Source organism: Neopelma chrysocephalum, unplaced genomic scaffold, assembly GCF_003984885.1.
Source record: "Neopelma chrysocephalum unplaced genomic scaffold, ASM398488v2 Primary Assembly neopelma1_25, whole genome shotgun sequence".
In the NCBI taxonomy this organism is placed as follows: Eukaryota; Metazoa; Chordata; class Aves; order Passeriformes; family Pipridae; genus Neopelma; species Neopelma chrysocephalum.
The window spans coordinates 43,176,982-43,193,811 of NW_020897694.1; the positions used below are offsets into that span (position 1 = coordinate 43,176,982).

General features: G+C 39.3%; 1 protein-coding gene across 1 annotated transcript in view; it reads right to left on the bottom strand.

The window, feature by feature from the left end:
- Positions 1 to 16,136, bottom strand: part of PRKX (protein kinase X-linked) — a 54,528-nt gene extending 38,392 nt beyond the window's left edge. Inside the window, exon 1 of the mRNA XM_027675116.1 lies at positions 15,728 to 16,136. Within this exon, the coding sequence (XP_027530917.1) occupies positions 15,728 to 15,914 (187 nt within the window). The 5' untranslated portion in view covers positions 15,915 to 16,136. The remainder of the gene's footprint in view (positions 1 to 15,727) is intronic.
- Between the last annotated feature and the right edge of the window lie 694 nt (positions 16,137 to 16,830).

The window sequence follows — 16,830 nt, forward strand, 5'->3', positions numbered from 1 at the left end:
TAATATCCCTGTGTCCTGTTAAAAAGCAAACAAAAAAAAATCTTGTTAAAGTACAAAGGTTTATTATTGCTGACTGAATGTAATAAAAGCCACATTGTTTGTAACTTGACCAATTTCCTCCTTCACCAGTGCTGGACAGTAGCCTTTGAGGGACTAGTACCTCTTACAATACATCCCTTTCAATTACATTTCACTTCCATCTTCATCTAAAGCAATGTTAAAGGAGAAACAAATTGAGAGGGACACTTCACAGTGTATAAAACCTGTCTTTTTAAATACTTTTCAAACAGATTAAAAGCACTGTAGAAATACCATATTAAGTGGTGAATAGATAAAGACCAAAGAGTAGATTATGCTGAAGAGCTCCTGGATGAAGACAGATCTAAGACTTTGACCTAATTTAAATGCACTCAGCCCATTTTAGTTCTCTCACGCATTTCAGGAAATAGCTAAATAGGCAACTAATAGAAAGATATTCCAAGATTACCTATTCCCTGCTATTTTGTGTGTTACCACATAATTCAACACAGAAGGCCCTGGTCCAGAAACATACTTGCATATTTACATACACGTGTACCACCAAAATTGAGACTCAGCTTGAAAGGCTGGGTTCAAAACCAGATACACTAATATTCAGAAAGCAAAAATGAAACTAAAGCTCACTGGCACTCAATACCTACTTTTCCATTCTTTTTTCCAATCATACTTTTTACCACCATTTTTAAATTTTAAACTGACCTAGAGCTAATTCAGGCTATAGAAAAAAAAAAAACAAAACAAAACAACCACCAAACAACAAACCTCTGGACATTCCAATGAAGACAAAGCCTGACCACTGAGTAGTAGTTAAAGACCTCAAAGCATCATAAAGTTCACTCTTCACAATATATCTTAAAACCTTAGGACTGGTATTTTTGTAAAATGACATACTGGAGTTCTTTCTACTTTCAAAGATAAAAGACTACCACAAAGCACCACGTGGCTCCATATCATCTCTTTATGGCTGGACATTAAAAGATACAATCCATTTATGTTCTGAATAGCTGCCACTGCTCTTGGCCTGTTTCAACTCACGATGGAAACCTAAAGAAAGTCTTTCACAATACAAAAAAGTCAAAGTAGTAATGTTGCAGGCTAAGGCAGTACCCCAAATACAAGGTGAGAGACAGAATTTCTCCCATCTTTTAGGCAAACGACCAACAGTCTCCCCAGACACTTTGAATTGGAACATCCTCACTTATTACACAGCTTACATTTGGACCAGACAGGTGGAATCCCCTGCAAGTCAACAGAGGAGAAAAAAAGGCACTTCTATATTCAACAGAGTGGTTTTACAAATCCGATTTATGAACACAAGTACTTATTTACCTCTGTTGATTCTACACATGTAGGTTTGATAGTCATTTACACTGCATAGGTCTATATTCAGACAGAAGAAACCAACGTCAAAGTTATACAGTCTGATAAGTGCATGTAGGATTTCATGACATGGCAACTATTGACACAGAATGTGCTAATTTGTTAAGGAAGTACACATTTGTGAGGTTTAAAAAAGAATTGTTAGCAACTCACTGAATTCTTCCTACATCACAAAAACTATGCCCAATGATACCTATATGACTTTACAATCTTCAGCACTGTTACCTAAATATAACTTACTGGCACAGTGTCACAAATGTGCTATTAAAAATGTCAGCTCATTCATCTAGCTTTTTTTTTTTTAAATCCTGATAATAGTTAAACATCACACACAAGAAAGGATACAGTTTGTATGAATAATCACAGCTCAAACCATATCCAATTTGGAAGCTTGGATTTATCCATAGTCTGTAATTTTACATGTTATTCAAGTTTATACAGCACAATAGTCTTAGAAGGTACTTAAAACTGTTGTTATGTTACTCACACTTCAGCTGTTATGCTGGCAAAAAGAGAAAAATATTTCTGATATAATTAAGACCTTTTCTAAAATTTCTATTTAGTTTGATCTTGGGTTGTACTGAGTACTAGAGATTTTATTATAATACGCACAAAGGACTTAGTGTTGTAACTATAGCAAAATGAATACCTTCACGAAAGACTCAAATAAAAACTTTGCATCTCTAAGTCACAAGCAGTGCGCTGTGCCACTACAACTCTATATTCTATCTTCTGTAAACAAAGTTTTACAAAACAAAATCAAACGACAAGCCAGTAAGAATCTCCCAAAATTCTATCTCAACCTGGAAAATGCACTGCAAATTTATTTATTTTTCGTTACGGGTCAATACACTGAGAATTCATGATTGGAACAAAGTATTCCTCAAAGGGAAGGCTTTTTTTATATTCATAATGCAGCATCAACTGATAGTCCTGAGAGACTACAGAATAATGATGCATTAGGTATCCAGAATTTACTTCACATGTTCATTACCTTTCCAAATTCTCGCATAGTATACCTTACAAAAATTAGTGTAACTCTGTACAAGAGAAGGTGATGAAATCACAATTGTTTGGCACTAGTATGAACATCATAATATTCTCCACATAAAGAACTACTACGCAAGAAAGCGCAAGTAAGTCTACAATATTCAAATAAAGTTATATCTGATATGGAACTGGAACAAACACAGTAAGTTTCAAAATCCCAGTCTCCGTTAAATTCCATTCTCAAACATTAAACATTTTAGAAAAAAAAAATCTCTATAGTGCCCAACAATTACATTAGTAATAGAAGGCTAAAAATATTATTTGTATTAATACCTCATTTTACTGAAGACATGCCAATGGTAATTAGAAAGTTTTGTCTTGTGTAAACACCTAAATACTCTATCAGAAAAGGACTTTGAATTTTTCATGCTACTCAGGATTGTATGGACCACTCGTTGCTTTTTCTCTACAATGCAGACAAGTAAGTCTAAACTTAAATTCTGTTCTAACTTCAGTTCAGCCTACTATGCGACTGAAACATAGAATGGACACATTAGTTTTCTCTACTGTTACTATAGAGTTTCTTAATAGGAAAGAAAAGCCACTCTACCAATTTTCCAACAGTTTCAACTGCCCTTCTCAGTTTTTATGCACACACTTTCCCTCCCATCTCAAAACTGGGTTCCAATCTCTTTCTCCACTATTATACCTCTGAGTATCATGCCCAAGAAACCCATCCAAGTCAACAAATAAGACTTTAAATAGAATGTTGTACATAATTGACATTATTTAAATGAACAAAAATGAACCAAGACAAGAACATTTGAGAATTTATGAAAAACCACACCCAAACTTTCATGAAACAACTCTGATTTTCAAAGTGACTCTCAGGAAACTAAATGAGGAAAACAGAAATCAAGAGGTGAACAGATCACTACAGTGAATGCTACAGTAAGTTTCAGAGGCTACGGTATCTATCATAACAATGTCATTAATTTTGCAACAGTAAGGATAGACTTTTTGACGGATACTTGATGGTATTTCTGTGGTAGACATTGTCTCAACACAATCTTTTTTTTTTCCTTAAGCATAAAGTCATCTGAGGTCCAATTTTTTTAACAAAATTTGTATTAAACATAGTTTGCAAATTTCATACATCTGAAAACATAGACGGAAAGATGCAATGTCACAAACAGGCAAGGATGTAGGTGAACTCCCTACACAATACTTCTTTTCCCATGCAAAAGCAAGATTGACATACAAGATTATAGAAATAAATCTCATTTCAAATAACTAGTAGCTGCTCCTGAACAAATATATTTAAAGAATAAATATATACGTATAATAAAGAATTTACCAGATCTGAAATTATTCATGAGTCACAATCTGAAACCGACAATCCTCCATATAGTCACATGAAGAGAAAAGAGAAGGATAAGGTTCAAAATTCAATACCAATGATACAGGAAGTAAAATATCGTGCAGTACATATGTCCAATCACACACAGACCAAGGAAAGCTTAGCAAGCTGCAGAGAGTTCACTCTAAATTTCCAAGCTAAACACCATAGAAGAGCTAAGCTTGTTACTTCTTGGACTATTCATGACAAAATGCAGGTAGCTGATTTCACACTCATTTTATGCTATTTGATAGCTAGTTATTTTGGAATGGCCAACTTATCCAATATTAAACAGTATCTGTAGCGTGAGAAGGCCTAAACTTAAGAAAATCAAAACCTGTACTGCAGAACACTAAGTCCCTTCCATTAAAGGCACAGTATATGTGACTTTAAATTGCATATAATCTTTCAAAATACAGATCTCCAATGCCATTTCTGATGGCACTTGTGTTCAAATCTATTATTTCTAAATTGTTTATATGTAGTTCTTTCTTAAATATTATCTATCAATTCAAGGACTGGTTTCAATAAAATAAAATAAAACATCACCTCATCCTCATGCTGTAGGATTTGAACAATATCATATCAATCATGAAGGAGGAAAACAGTAGGCACATACGTGAGCATGTACCCTACACAAATCTTTCTACAAGACCTGAGAACTTGCTGTAACATCTGACAATCTTTCTTACGTCAAAAAAAATTTGTTCAGTTTTTAAATGCACTGAGAGAGGACCGTGTAACTCTTCACATGTATTGAGTTTGGGCTGACAAAAATCTCATCCTTACTAATGACCCAGTGTTCAAGACTCCCCTCAAAATGGAGAATCTCACACCAACAATTAATTGGATTCACACATTAACCTGATGGTGACTAAGCACGGGGTAGCACAGTGGCAAATCACTTAAGATGTGTACATAAGAGAAGTCAATTGAGATGTTAAAAGGTGCATTTCAGCACAACTGTTTGGACAGTGCACTGACTCAATACACATGGAGTCCATTCTCACTGGCCTGGACAATTTAAGGAACATCTCAAATAGAAAACAAAGCTTTAAACATAAAACAACACAAAACTCCCCAAAACTCCTATCAGTTACCTGTGACAGTTGAAAGCATCAGGAGATCAGAATTTACAGATCTAAAGCTGATTAGTCTATAATTAGTGTTACCCTTATCACACCCTTTCTCACAAACTTCTACTCTAAACACAGTAGTTTAACTTTTACATATAGCGTATTTAGAATACTGATAGAAATCAACTATCAGCATTAAGCGTTTACTGATTGCTCTGTTCCACAGGCCATTTCTCAGTTCTTAACTCATAATGCTCTGTATGGTCATAAAGAGTATCAAGTATATTATATAGTGGTAATAATAGTGAAGACTAGCACATAAACCTTACTAATAGAAACAAAATCTTCAACCCATCATATCACAATTACAGTTACAATCTAGTCAGCCACACAGAGCCTTTTTTATGCCCACAGTATTCTCACTTTCCAGTCACTGAAAGCAGTTAGCTAGTCACCAGTTCTTGGGGATTTTCATGGATGAAAAAGCTGGACATGACCCATAAATGCATGCTTGCAGCCCAGAAGGTCAATCACATCCTGAGCTGCATCAAAAGCCAGCAGGTCAAGGCAGGTGAGACCCCACCTGGATTGCATCACCTGTGCTCTGGTGAGGTCCCACCTGGAGTGCTGCATCCAGCAATGGGGTCTTCAGCATAAAAAAGATGTGGAACTGTTAAAATGGGTCCAAAGGAAGGACAAAAAGTTCAGAGGCCTAGAACACCTTTCATATGAAGACAGGTTGAGAGAGCAGGGGTTGCTCAACCTGGAGAAGGCAAGGCTCCAAGCAGACTTCACAGAAAAAACCTACTTCAGACATGGGCAGATAGTGACAGACAAGGGGGAACGCCCTCAAACTGAAAGAGGTTTAGGTTAGATGCTAGGTTAGATTGCTCAGAGAAGTTGTGGATGCCCAGTCCCTGGAAGTATTCAACGCCAGGTTGGTTGGGGCTTTGAGCAACCTGGTCTAGTGCCCCTGCCCTCGGCAGAGAGGTGGAACTAGATGGTCTTTAAGGTCACTTTTGACAAAAAGCATTCTATGATTCTATACATACTCAAAACTTCAAAATAAAACCAAGTTCTCTTTTTTCATCAGAATCAACATTTTCTTCTAGATTTTGTTATTTCACTCTATCCTATGTATGTCTTCATCACACATCAACTTTCTTAGCAACATATATGTATCTATATATAGATAACATATCTATATAAGTAGATAGATGAGTATACATGTATACGTGTGCACTCATTTACCCAAACTCACGTTGATTTATTTTGTTGTTTGCTGTCATAGTTGCTTCTCACTTCTACTCCCTTCAATTCTCTCATGCCATACAATCTCTGAATTATCTGAACCTAGACTGATATATTTAAAAACAGGATCACAGTCTGCAGTAAAGGGAGTAACGAACAGCAAATCCAACACTACTTTGATGGGATAGATTAAACTACAGCTAACTGAATTCATGAGCTATAGTTCACATGCTGAGAGTATTTGACATGCCTTTTGCAGACTTTCTTTCTCCAAAACTGAAACATCATTGCTAAGGGTCACTTGCTATTACAGCTGACACAGCACACAGATCAACAGAAACATAATTTTAAATTACATTCAATTTAAAGAACAAACATTTCAAAATAATTCAGGATTTACGCTTAAAGAAACTACACAAGCTCAAAGATGCTAAAATTAGAATGCAGGGACAGATGTGAGGATCAGAAATAAATAAAAAAAAAAATCTATCTTGGCTGGTTCATCGGTTCATATCTAACTCAAGTCAGTTGTAACTGAAAGCTACTGGTATCTGCTGGTTAACAGTTTATCATCCATTAACACTTTTACAGGAGGTGAAGCATGTGAAGTTTTCAGTAGCAAAGACAAAAGGCATACTTCTGCCCTGAAGACAGTTGAAAAACAGTTTACAGAATATCGTTTATTTTAATTATTCTAAAACTGGATAGCTGTCATAGGCTTTACTGCATCAGGAACAGATGTGTCCCAATTTGTATCTACTTTTCAAATGATGAAGGATGAAATGTATAAAACTGAAATTAAAAAAAAATTAAAAATCCACCTTTTTTTTTACCCCAGAAGAAATATATTTTCCTGTCTTTGGAAATATTTTGCATTAACTTTGATGTTACTTCTTTTTTTCAGATTCTTTCCAATTCTCTTCTCAGTTACTTTTGTTTTCCTTCTAATGGTTCTGTCTTGTAGGACACACTGTCTTTCTCACAGCTTCTTCCCAGCTGCCATTTGCAGCAGAAAAAAAAAAGTATCAAAACCAATTTTAATCATGAACAATTTTCCATTAACAGATCCAAGGAAACACTGCTACTCACTGTAAAAATACTAGAAGAGATGCAGAAAGCTTTCAAACAGAATATTTTGAATTAAGGTGCAATACTGGGAAAATTTTAGAAAGGTTCTTAAATTTATTATAACCCAAATTACATTATTTCCAAATATATTAATGCATGAGCGATTTCTACACATACTGTTGCTAATATAAATTTATTTTAAATCAATTGAACTATGTCGTCACTAAAAAAGGAGGAAGAACAATGTTGCTGATTCAGCATAAATTCCAAATTCACCACTTTTGAGTGTGACAACTGGGTGGCTTACATAAAGACATACTATCAAAGTTTTTATAGGCCTCTGAAAGTCACAAAAGTCAGGGAGAGTTTAGTGGCCTCAGAACACAAATTCAACACACAAACAGGCAATGTGAAACATTTTAATGAAATAGGGAACAGGAATCCCAATTTAGAAACAGACTGACCAGCAGCTGTCCTCATTGTTTGTTCTCCAGAGACAGACAAGGAGTTACCCACTAATCTTCCTGAAAACAAACTGAAATTTACAATGCATACTCTGAAGTTATTTTTGACAGGCCATGCAAATTAAAACTGTACAAGCTATCATCTCCTGCACCCAAGAGCTGTAGGAAGCAAGTGCCAAGCTGGAGGGGGGGGAAGAGGTCTGATGCTGGAAGTCTGTCATCAGTTTGGGGGCAGATGCTTAGAGGAGTCTGCTTAGAGGAGTCTGCTATTATAGCACCCAGAAGTTTACTATGAACACAGTCAACCATCAGCTTCTTAATTTTTATACTCGCCATCCATACAGCTATTACAGTGCACCCTCATGAGTAGAGCAGCAAAGTAAAAATCTTACACCCAGTTTAGCCTGTTTTTGAAGAGACTGTGGAGGGATAGCTCTCCGAACATCTACTGAAATCACTTTAGAGCATTTAATTTACTGACTGGAGTAATACCTGAGAGGCATAAAAAGCAGTACTAACTAGACATTTCCATCCAAGAGCATTCTGCACCTTCAACAATAATGGCAGTGCCATTACTGTAAATATTTCAGATTGCACATATTCCCCAACACAAACAGAACAACACTTATGCAAATGCCTGGGACACTGTGTAAGAAATTGCATTTTAGCAAAGAACCATACCAAAACTCATAAAAAAACCCCTGCATAGTGGACACCTGAAATGGTCATTTTATGTGATTTTGGTAACAAATCATTACCTCCTTTGTAAGAATCATGTAAAGAAGAAACTAACAAGAAAACCAACCAAAAACAAACAAAAAAAATATCTCAAGCCTTGGCACCTTCATATGCTTTCCTCTTGCAGTAGACAATGTCAGCGGTTCTAAAATCCCACTTTCCAGGCAAAATAATGTACTGCTTTCATAGCTTTAGTGCTTTTTACAAACATGCGTAAGACAATGCCAAGTGCACACACAAAAAATAATGCATGTCCAAGGGTACAACTTCTAATAACAGTTTATACTATATAGCTCTTCTGCCTTGAGTTCCTTTTCTCAAGTACTCCAATAAATACAAAATATAAATCATTACACCTGAATATGCAAATTGCATATTACAATCAAAGTAACAAATACTAGGTACATGATCTTTCATGAAAAATTAGCTCAGAACCAATCCTTTAAGGAAGCAAAAAAATCCTGGCTTAAAAACTTAAAAAAAAAAAATTGCTGCATGCTGTAGGTACTATATGAACAAAGGTCTGATAAGTGTGATATCCATAAAGAAGTCCATATATGTTGGCAGAAAATGAGCAGAAGACTTGCATATTCTCACTCTTCCTACATCAAGCTGTGGAACAGTAAAACTTAGGGTTTATGAGTTTGTATAAATTTAAATGTATATGCATATTTACATATAAAATGTAAAATGCAATAGGGAAAGCTGAAGGTGATATTCAAACTGAATATCCAGAAAAGAAACAGAAGAAAAGATTTCACATAAAAATTAGTCTATTTTAGACACCACAGCTTGTTGGTATAAGGGCTATGAAATACACTGCAAATTAGAACTATATAACCAAACTACTTTTACTTTGGTAGTAAATAAACAGTCCCCAAACAAATGAAAGGCACAAGACTAGAAAATCAGATACTGCAGGAATGGTTCCACTACCAGATCAACTCAACGGACAAGTCTAACATTCCCCTACCACTGGTGGCACACCATACAGTTTAGTCACACAGAAAGGATACTTCCCTCATTGTATTTAATGTGCTTCAGTTATGCACAAATAAATAACACACACACTAGCTATTTGTCTGATATGAAATGTATCAAAGCAGACCAATTGATTCCCTGGAGAAAAATGACAACACATTTACAAAAAGTTACTGCCAATCAATTAACAGACCAGCTAGTCCAAACTGGGATGGGAGCAAACAAAGTGGGCAGAAGAAAAAGGGCAGCCAAGTGGAAAGTTTGCACTACCAAATCCTACAGATCACCATCACTTATCCATCTTCAGTATTTAAAACAAGGATAAAAAAAAAATGTATTTCATATAGAAAACTGAACCACTGTTCTAATGTGAAGTTCGAACTGTGTACCTAACAAGGTAAACAAGCTTCACAAAGAATGTTGTTCCCATCTTTTACTTCACAAAAATTCACTTTTCATCACTGTATACATATCTATGCCGCTCATAACAAACAAAAGTGGCACACAAATTCCACCACATTTGTCTTTTTTCTAATTATACTGCATATCATCCTTAAAAGTGGACCAAACTAGGATTAAACACACTTTAGGTAGGAATTTGCCTCCTTAAGTTTTTGGGATATAAAAGCCAAAATATGAAGGTATCCATCTCCAAAAGGCTGTTCTCCCTGTCCACTACAAACAGTCCAGACACGCAAACTCAGGAACCTAAATATAGAAAAAGGTGAGTCAAGCCCTAAGAGCCTTCATGTTCTCAACCACCAGTACTTTAAGTTCCTACTTCTTCCCTTTGAAAGAAAAAAAAATTAGTTCAAATTGGTATTTCTCTTCAGGTTTCATATCTTCTTCAGTTTGGGCTGACACACAACACTTGACAGAGAAATTTTTCAAAAGTATTTTCACCTGGAACACTACTTTTATTTAAGCATAAACTTGGCAGAGGAAAGAAAGGTATGGTCTTAGGTGCTTTTCATTTTGTGGAAGAGTTTTGCACGCTTCTTATTCCTGGAATGTTAGCACTAGTTGGGTTCCAGATTATTTGATTATTTGCATTGCAAAAGGCACTTCTGGGCATCTCTGGGCTATTTATAGGACTTAACAAATTACTTATCTCCAGAAGCATACGTGGGTGTCAAAGCCTACTCTATAACATCTAACTCTATAATTCTGTGTTAAATTCACAACATCAGACAAAGAATAATGAATTTCTTTCTGCAATCAGTTAAATATCTAAATTAGACTCAGACAAAAGAAACAGGTGACAGGCAAACACTGACCATTTACCTCAAGACTGATTTTAAACACTGAAGACAGAAAAGTAGAAATGTGAACTTTCAATTTTCACGTGTTCAGACTTCTTCAATACACTCTCACTTTCCTGAACCTCTCTGAAAGATAAAATACTTGTTTCAATCCATTTTTTCTAGCCTAGTGAGAAAAAGAACCTTATGGGAAAGAACCTGTTGCTGCCTAATCCACAATAAACATTATGCTACTGAAATTCACCTCAGCAGTGGATAACAGGAAAAGCAAGAGAAGAAAGATGAGTCACACCTGGTCATTTTCTCTCTAGAACACCAGCTATAACAATAATAAGAATTTATTTTGGGACAAGTATCATTTTGTGGGAGTGAAAAATGAAGTAAGAAATACAGAGACTGAAAACAAAGTCCAAGTCATTTAGCTTTATGACTAAAGCCTCAAAGATGTACAAACGTAATGGTGAATTCAGGTCACCATTACAGTCACAACATTCAGACCATGTTTTCTTTCAAAACTTGTGGTTATTTAAAAACACTGCCAAGTAAAATCATGGATTATTATTTATCATTTTAGTATCAAGAAAAGGTGACAAAAAAGGAAAAAAATGCTCACACATCCCTTAGAATATTTTAAAAAAGGGGAGGATCTTGATAGCGAAACAAAAAATAACACTTGGTAAGAAACTGAAGTAATTTGAGAACTGTCATCTAAAATTCCCCTGGAGAAAAAAGCCACCAGCATTCTTTGGTGTAAAGAACTGGCTACTCTGTAGCAGAATTTCTTACCTAAACAATACGCTGGGAAAATAGTACTGCAGTGTCCTATCCAGGAGTCAATTCCTACTGCTTTAGACTACAGTTCTGTACCTACTGTCCTGCTGACACAATGCCATTCGAAATTTATTTGACTAGCAACTTTTGTGTGTGAACATAGAGAAATTAAGTATTTGAAAATACGCTGCACTTCATCTTTCCCATGAACTTTTTTAAATTTTCCCATGCTCATAAAAAAGAAAATACTGGTTTGCCCAACTTTTTATTCTGCATTTGTTTAGTGTAAAGCACGTCATGGGAACAGTAGTTTAAAGGAACCTTTTTGCATGAAAATACTGTTATTAAAATATTTCAATCAATTGAGTAGATTTACAAAACCAAATTTACATTTATAAAGACTACTATGGAATTCACTGCACTTTGAAAAATGGGCAAGAAACAGATCTCACAGAACAGAGGGCAAGAATAAGTTTGTCATCTTTCTCCTCCTGGTGTTCTCTTCTTTCTCCCTTTCCTATTACCACACATTTCAATTGGGAACATAACATTCCTTCTGCCAACTTCACCTACACAAAAGTGAAGAAGTACCTTCTGGTTTTCCTGTACTACTTATTCTGGTTTACCTGAATTACTTTTTCATTGTGGTATAATTAAAAATTTAATATCTCCATTTCAGGATACGTGTCAGGTGTTCTGGCTACTGGAATAGGAAGGTTGCTCATGTTAAATGCTCATTAAAACCAAGCATGATTCAGAAATTATGCCACTACTGTTCATAGTCTCCCTCTTCCACTGACCAGACCTACAAGAAGTTTGAAATTAGTTCAGGTAAGCAGAAGTGGTCCATGAACTTTCAGCAGTTAAATTTCAATGAACATGGTGGTCATGGCATATTAATTTTTGTTTCTGTGCAGCACAGAACTAAATCAATCATGGCACAGCTGAGCATGTAAATTCACTGAGATGCACACAGTATTTCAGTCTGGCCTGAGCAACAGTTTCTGAGTGTGCTGAGCAAACATCTGTATTTCAATCTCCTTTGAAAGGAAAATTAATTCAAAACAAGATGGGGATAACCAGGCACCTCCAATAGCTCCAGAGCAGGAGTGTTCACCTTTCATATAAGACTAGTTAAAAACTCCATACAATTCAAAGGTTCAAAAACACATCTTCAACCCCTCAGATAGTATCCTTAAAGAAATATTTTTCTTGTTCAACTTCCACTAGTGCCAGAAACCACCATGCATCCCAGTCCTACACCCTCCCCAAATGCATAACTTCACTTTATCAACTAAATATTAGAGCACTTCCCCCCAAAGCATACCTGTACTCTAGACTCTGCCTTTTAACAAAGGGCCCACAAACACCAAACCAAAGGTTGAGTTCTGGGATGTCTGAGGGAGATAAATGTCCTCTGAATCATTATGCTAAACTGTACTTCCCTTTTGCTCTTCCTTCCTTCATAGCAAGTTCTTTGCTAAACCAGGCACAGTGTCCCAGCAGAAATCACAGAGAACACATGCAATTCAGCCTGCATTATGGTGGTCGGGTTAACAGAGAGAATTTAATCCTCTTAGACTATGAAGGATACTTAAAACAGTAGTTACTATATTCAAAGCAGATATTGCATTCAACTTTTTTTTTTTACATGGCCTTTATTCTGTCCTCCAAGAGAAGATGCCTAAAGTCATGGATGATCATAATCTCACAGACACCAACATAATTTTTTTACCTTAAATACTACTCATAAACAGCTGTAAGAGCATGGAGCTCACTGTCTTATTTCGACTCTTTCTCAAGTTGACTGTTTCCAAGGCCCTAACTATTTCTAAGCCTGGGTATATCTATAAGCAACAATGATTCTAGCAAAGAAGATATCAGAACTTCCTGTTATGTAATTTCTGAGTACTCCTCCTCCCCTCCACAAATATCTCAGAGCACACAGCTTTCGAGAACATCAGCAGAAAGAAAATGATTTTTCTTATCAGAGCAGTCAAACTGCAGACGACTCTAAATCGCTTTAGTGAAACTGATGACATTAATCTCATCTATTTGTGTAGGGAGATCAAAATGGAAGACAGGGTAATATTGACTTAAACCACTGCTAAAAAGAATTGTAGATATACTCTTTCAGTACCTGTGATATAAACCTACAGTGTACTTAACTAAATTCAAAAAGGTATAAACCAAGCAAAAAAGAGGTTTTCAAGGTAAACTACACATCTACATGTTACCCTGCACTATTTTGCACTGATTTAACTTGCAGCCCATTTAACTCAGGAATGCAATGTAGCATGTTAGTAAGTGCACATGGAGCAGCCCAACCTCAGATCTCAGATGCACTACAGAGACATTGGTAGGGCACTGCACCTCTTATAAACTCAGCCACTCAGAGGCAGGTACAAATGTGTTCAGTTTCAGTATCACTTTGAGGCTGCAATATTGCTTCCTGGTCAGGAGTGAGATCCTGTCCCTGTCACAGCCTTCTACTGAGACGCACAGGCATGTCATAAATTCATTTTTAAACCAACTTACAGTAACACAGATCAGTTTCTTTGACAAGGTGAGGCCTTACGTATTTATTTGTGCACATTTTTATACCCTTCCAGTTTTGCATTTTGTCTTCCTTCTCCCTGCAAAACAACCAATGTCACAGTTCAAAAGAGATGCAAAGAATGGCCATCTTTTCAGACAGAGCTATTTGAGAAAAGAAAAGAAAAAAACAATGAAGCTGGAGAAGACAGAAAAGGGAGACTAAGCATTCTGTCAGAGTCCTGACAGGCAGCTATTGCTCCTTTCACATTTTATTCCCTTCTCTCTTTCTTCATATCAAGCAGTCTCACTTAAGGCTTCTCTTTATACCTTGTGGAATCACAACTTTCTGCTTCCTTCCTTAACCTTGAAGGAACACCTTAAAGAACACTCTAAAAAAGGTATACTGTTTCCACATTTCTTCACTGGCCTCAGGAATATTTCCATGACTACTATGCTTTCTTTAAAAATTACTATTTTTCTGCAATTCGTGTTTCACTTGAAGTCTTAATCATCTGTGATGATAGTTGTATCAACAGCAACTGGTCATGATGTAACGAAAGAGATCAACCACTTCGGGAGAAAAAACATATCACAAACCTTTCAAGAAGTCTCTTAAAAATCTCAAATAACTTCTCAATAAAATGCCCGTTCACGTTTCAAAGTGGAAAAATATATCAAAAAACAACGCATTTGAAGAGAAAATAACATGTTCTTCATTGATAACTACGCTCTTGGGCCTTTCCAACTCCATTTTTCAAGACCTATTAAAACCATCAACTTCACTAAAAAAGGGTTTGTATCGCACGTTTTTGGCTAAAGAGAGCTTACGGGAAGTTCAGATTTACAGCACTTACTGAAATAAATCTATCCAAAATAATTTCACAGTCCTATAAAGAAAAAAATGAACAAAACTTCCACGTGGTTGAGCATACAAGCTTTCAAACCAGGTGCAAAAACGTCTGTAACTACACGAATGTACATTCAAATGCAATGCACAGATACATGAACACAACGAACATCATCACTGATGTCTAAAATGCCAATTTATTACACACACGCATTTACTCCACATTGCCACTGACTACACGTAGTTTCCAATAGGTGTGGTACATGTGAGATGTGACCTTACCTTCTACCAAAAATTCTACACGCGCAAAGCATCTTTCCATCAATATTCCAGGCAACAGCGTGTTGGGTGTTTGACATACACTCAGCTGTATTCAGTTAACCTGTTTGATCTCTTCACTGGCCCGACAACTACATTTAAATGATGAATTCTTTATCATGATGCAGGTAAATGAAGTTAAACCAGATAAACCAGGTTTTACACCAAAAGGTCTTTCCGCTTCAGCATTGGCTGCCCCCGCCTTAGACAGGCCAAACTCGGCTACAGGCTCGCTGTGCTGCAGATCAAAGCCGCGATCCCGGAGTCGATGGCACCGGCACAGCACCTGGAGCAGACAATACCAAGAGCCTCCCGCAGACCGGCAGCGCGGCTCCCGATCAGCGCGGAGGCTGCGGCGTGTCCCCCTCGGCCGCCCACCTCGGCAGCCACCGCAGGCACCCGAGCTGCCCTACACCGGCCGGCGGGGGGCGGGCGGCAGAGAAGGGCGCGGACCGGGCAGTGGGGCACACAGGGGAAAAACAAAAAAGCCTAAAAAGAGGCGCTGGGAAAGGGGGCAGCCGGCTGTTGGGGCACCTCCTCCCGCCGGGCACGGCCGCAAGCAGGCACCTCAGCAGCTCCTTTGTTCCACTCCTTCCCCTACTCACCCACGGTGGCCAGGGTCTCCAGGTCCTCCAGCTTGTAAGCGGCGGGCTCGAGCGCGGCAGGCGAGCCAGGACCGGCGGGGCTGGGGGCCGGCGCGGCGGGCGGAGGCGCGGCCACCCCCGCCGCCGCCGCCGCCTCGCCGCCGCTCTTCGCCCCCATTTTGGCCTTGGCGGCGCTGAAGGCGTCCATGGGGCCGGGCGGGCGCCCCGCGGCCGCTCAGCGCATGGAGGAGGGCGAAAGGAAGGGGGAGGAGAGGGAGCGGCGGACACGCAAAGTTTCAGTCTTCAGCAGAAGGGGTGGCTGCTCCCGGGGGCTGGAGCCCGCTGCCGCCTCTGGGGGGGCACGGAGCCCTTCAGCATCGCGGCCTCAGCCGCCGCGCTGCCCGCCGGTGCCCGCAGCAGGGACCGCCGCGCAGACAATGGCGAGGGTGCGCCCAGCTGTGCCGCGCAGCGCTGTGCCGAGCCGAGCCCAGCCGAGCCGCGACACACGCGGGGCGGGGGGGCGGGGTTTGCCGCTGCGGCTCCGTCCCGCTGAGGGCTGGCGGGGCGGGGAGGGGCCGGGGCGAAGCGCGGCCCCGGCGCACAGCGGGAGAGTGGTGATCACCCCTCGCCGCGGGCGCGGCTCGCGGATGGGTGGCAGCTCCGGTGCTCTCCGGTAGTCCTTCCACACCCCTGCGTCCCGCCCGAGGGGCGGCGCGGCGGTGCTGCGGGGGAAGGGGGTGGAGGGGAGCCTGCCCCCGCACTCCCTCACTGCTCCGGGGCGAGGGGGAAGATCCCGTCCGCTTCCCGCAGAAAGTTAAAAATGAACGATGGGGCCCCTACGAAGCGGCCTTTGGGCCCACCCAGCTGTACAGTAACACCTCTGGGAAGGGGCGGTCGTTCCCCACGCGTGGGAGCTGAGTAACGCGGCTGTTCGGGGGTCAGCGAGGGTCCCTCACCCGCACGTCTTCTAATAGGGCTTCTCACGCCTTATTTAACTCCCCGTTTTCTCGCAGGTGTGGGTACTGCACCGACCGCAGTCCATACCCGCCCCCTGCTCCATCCTGCGGGATATCGGTGTGGCTGGGGATGGCTGGCGGGTGTGCTGGGCTGCTCGGCTGAGCCGA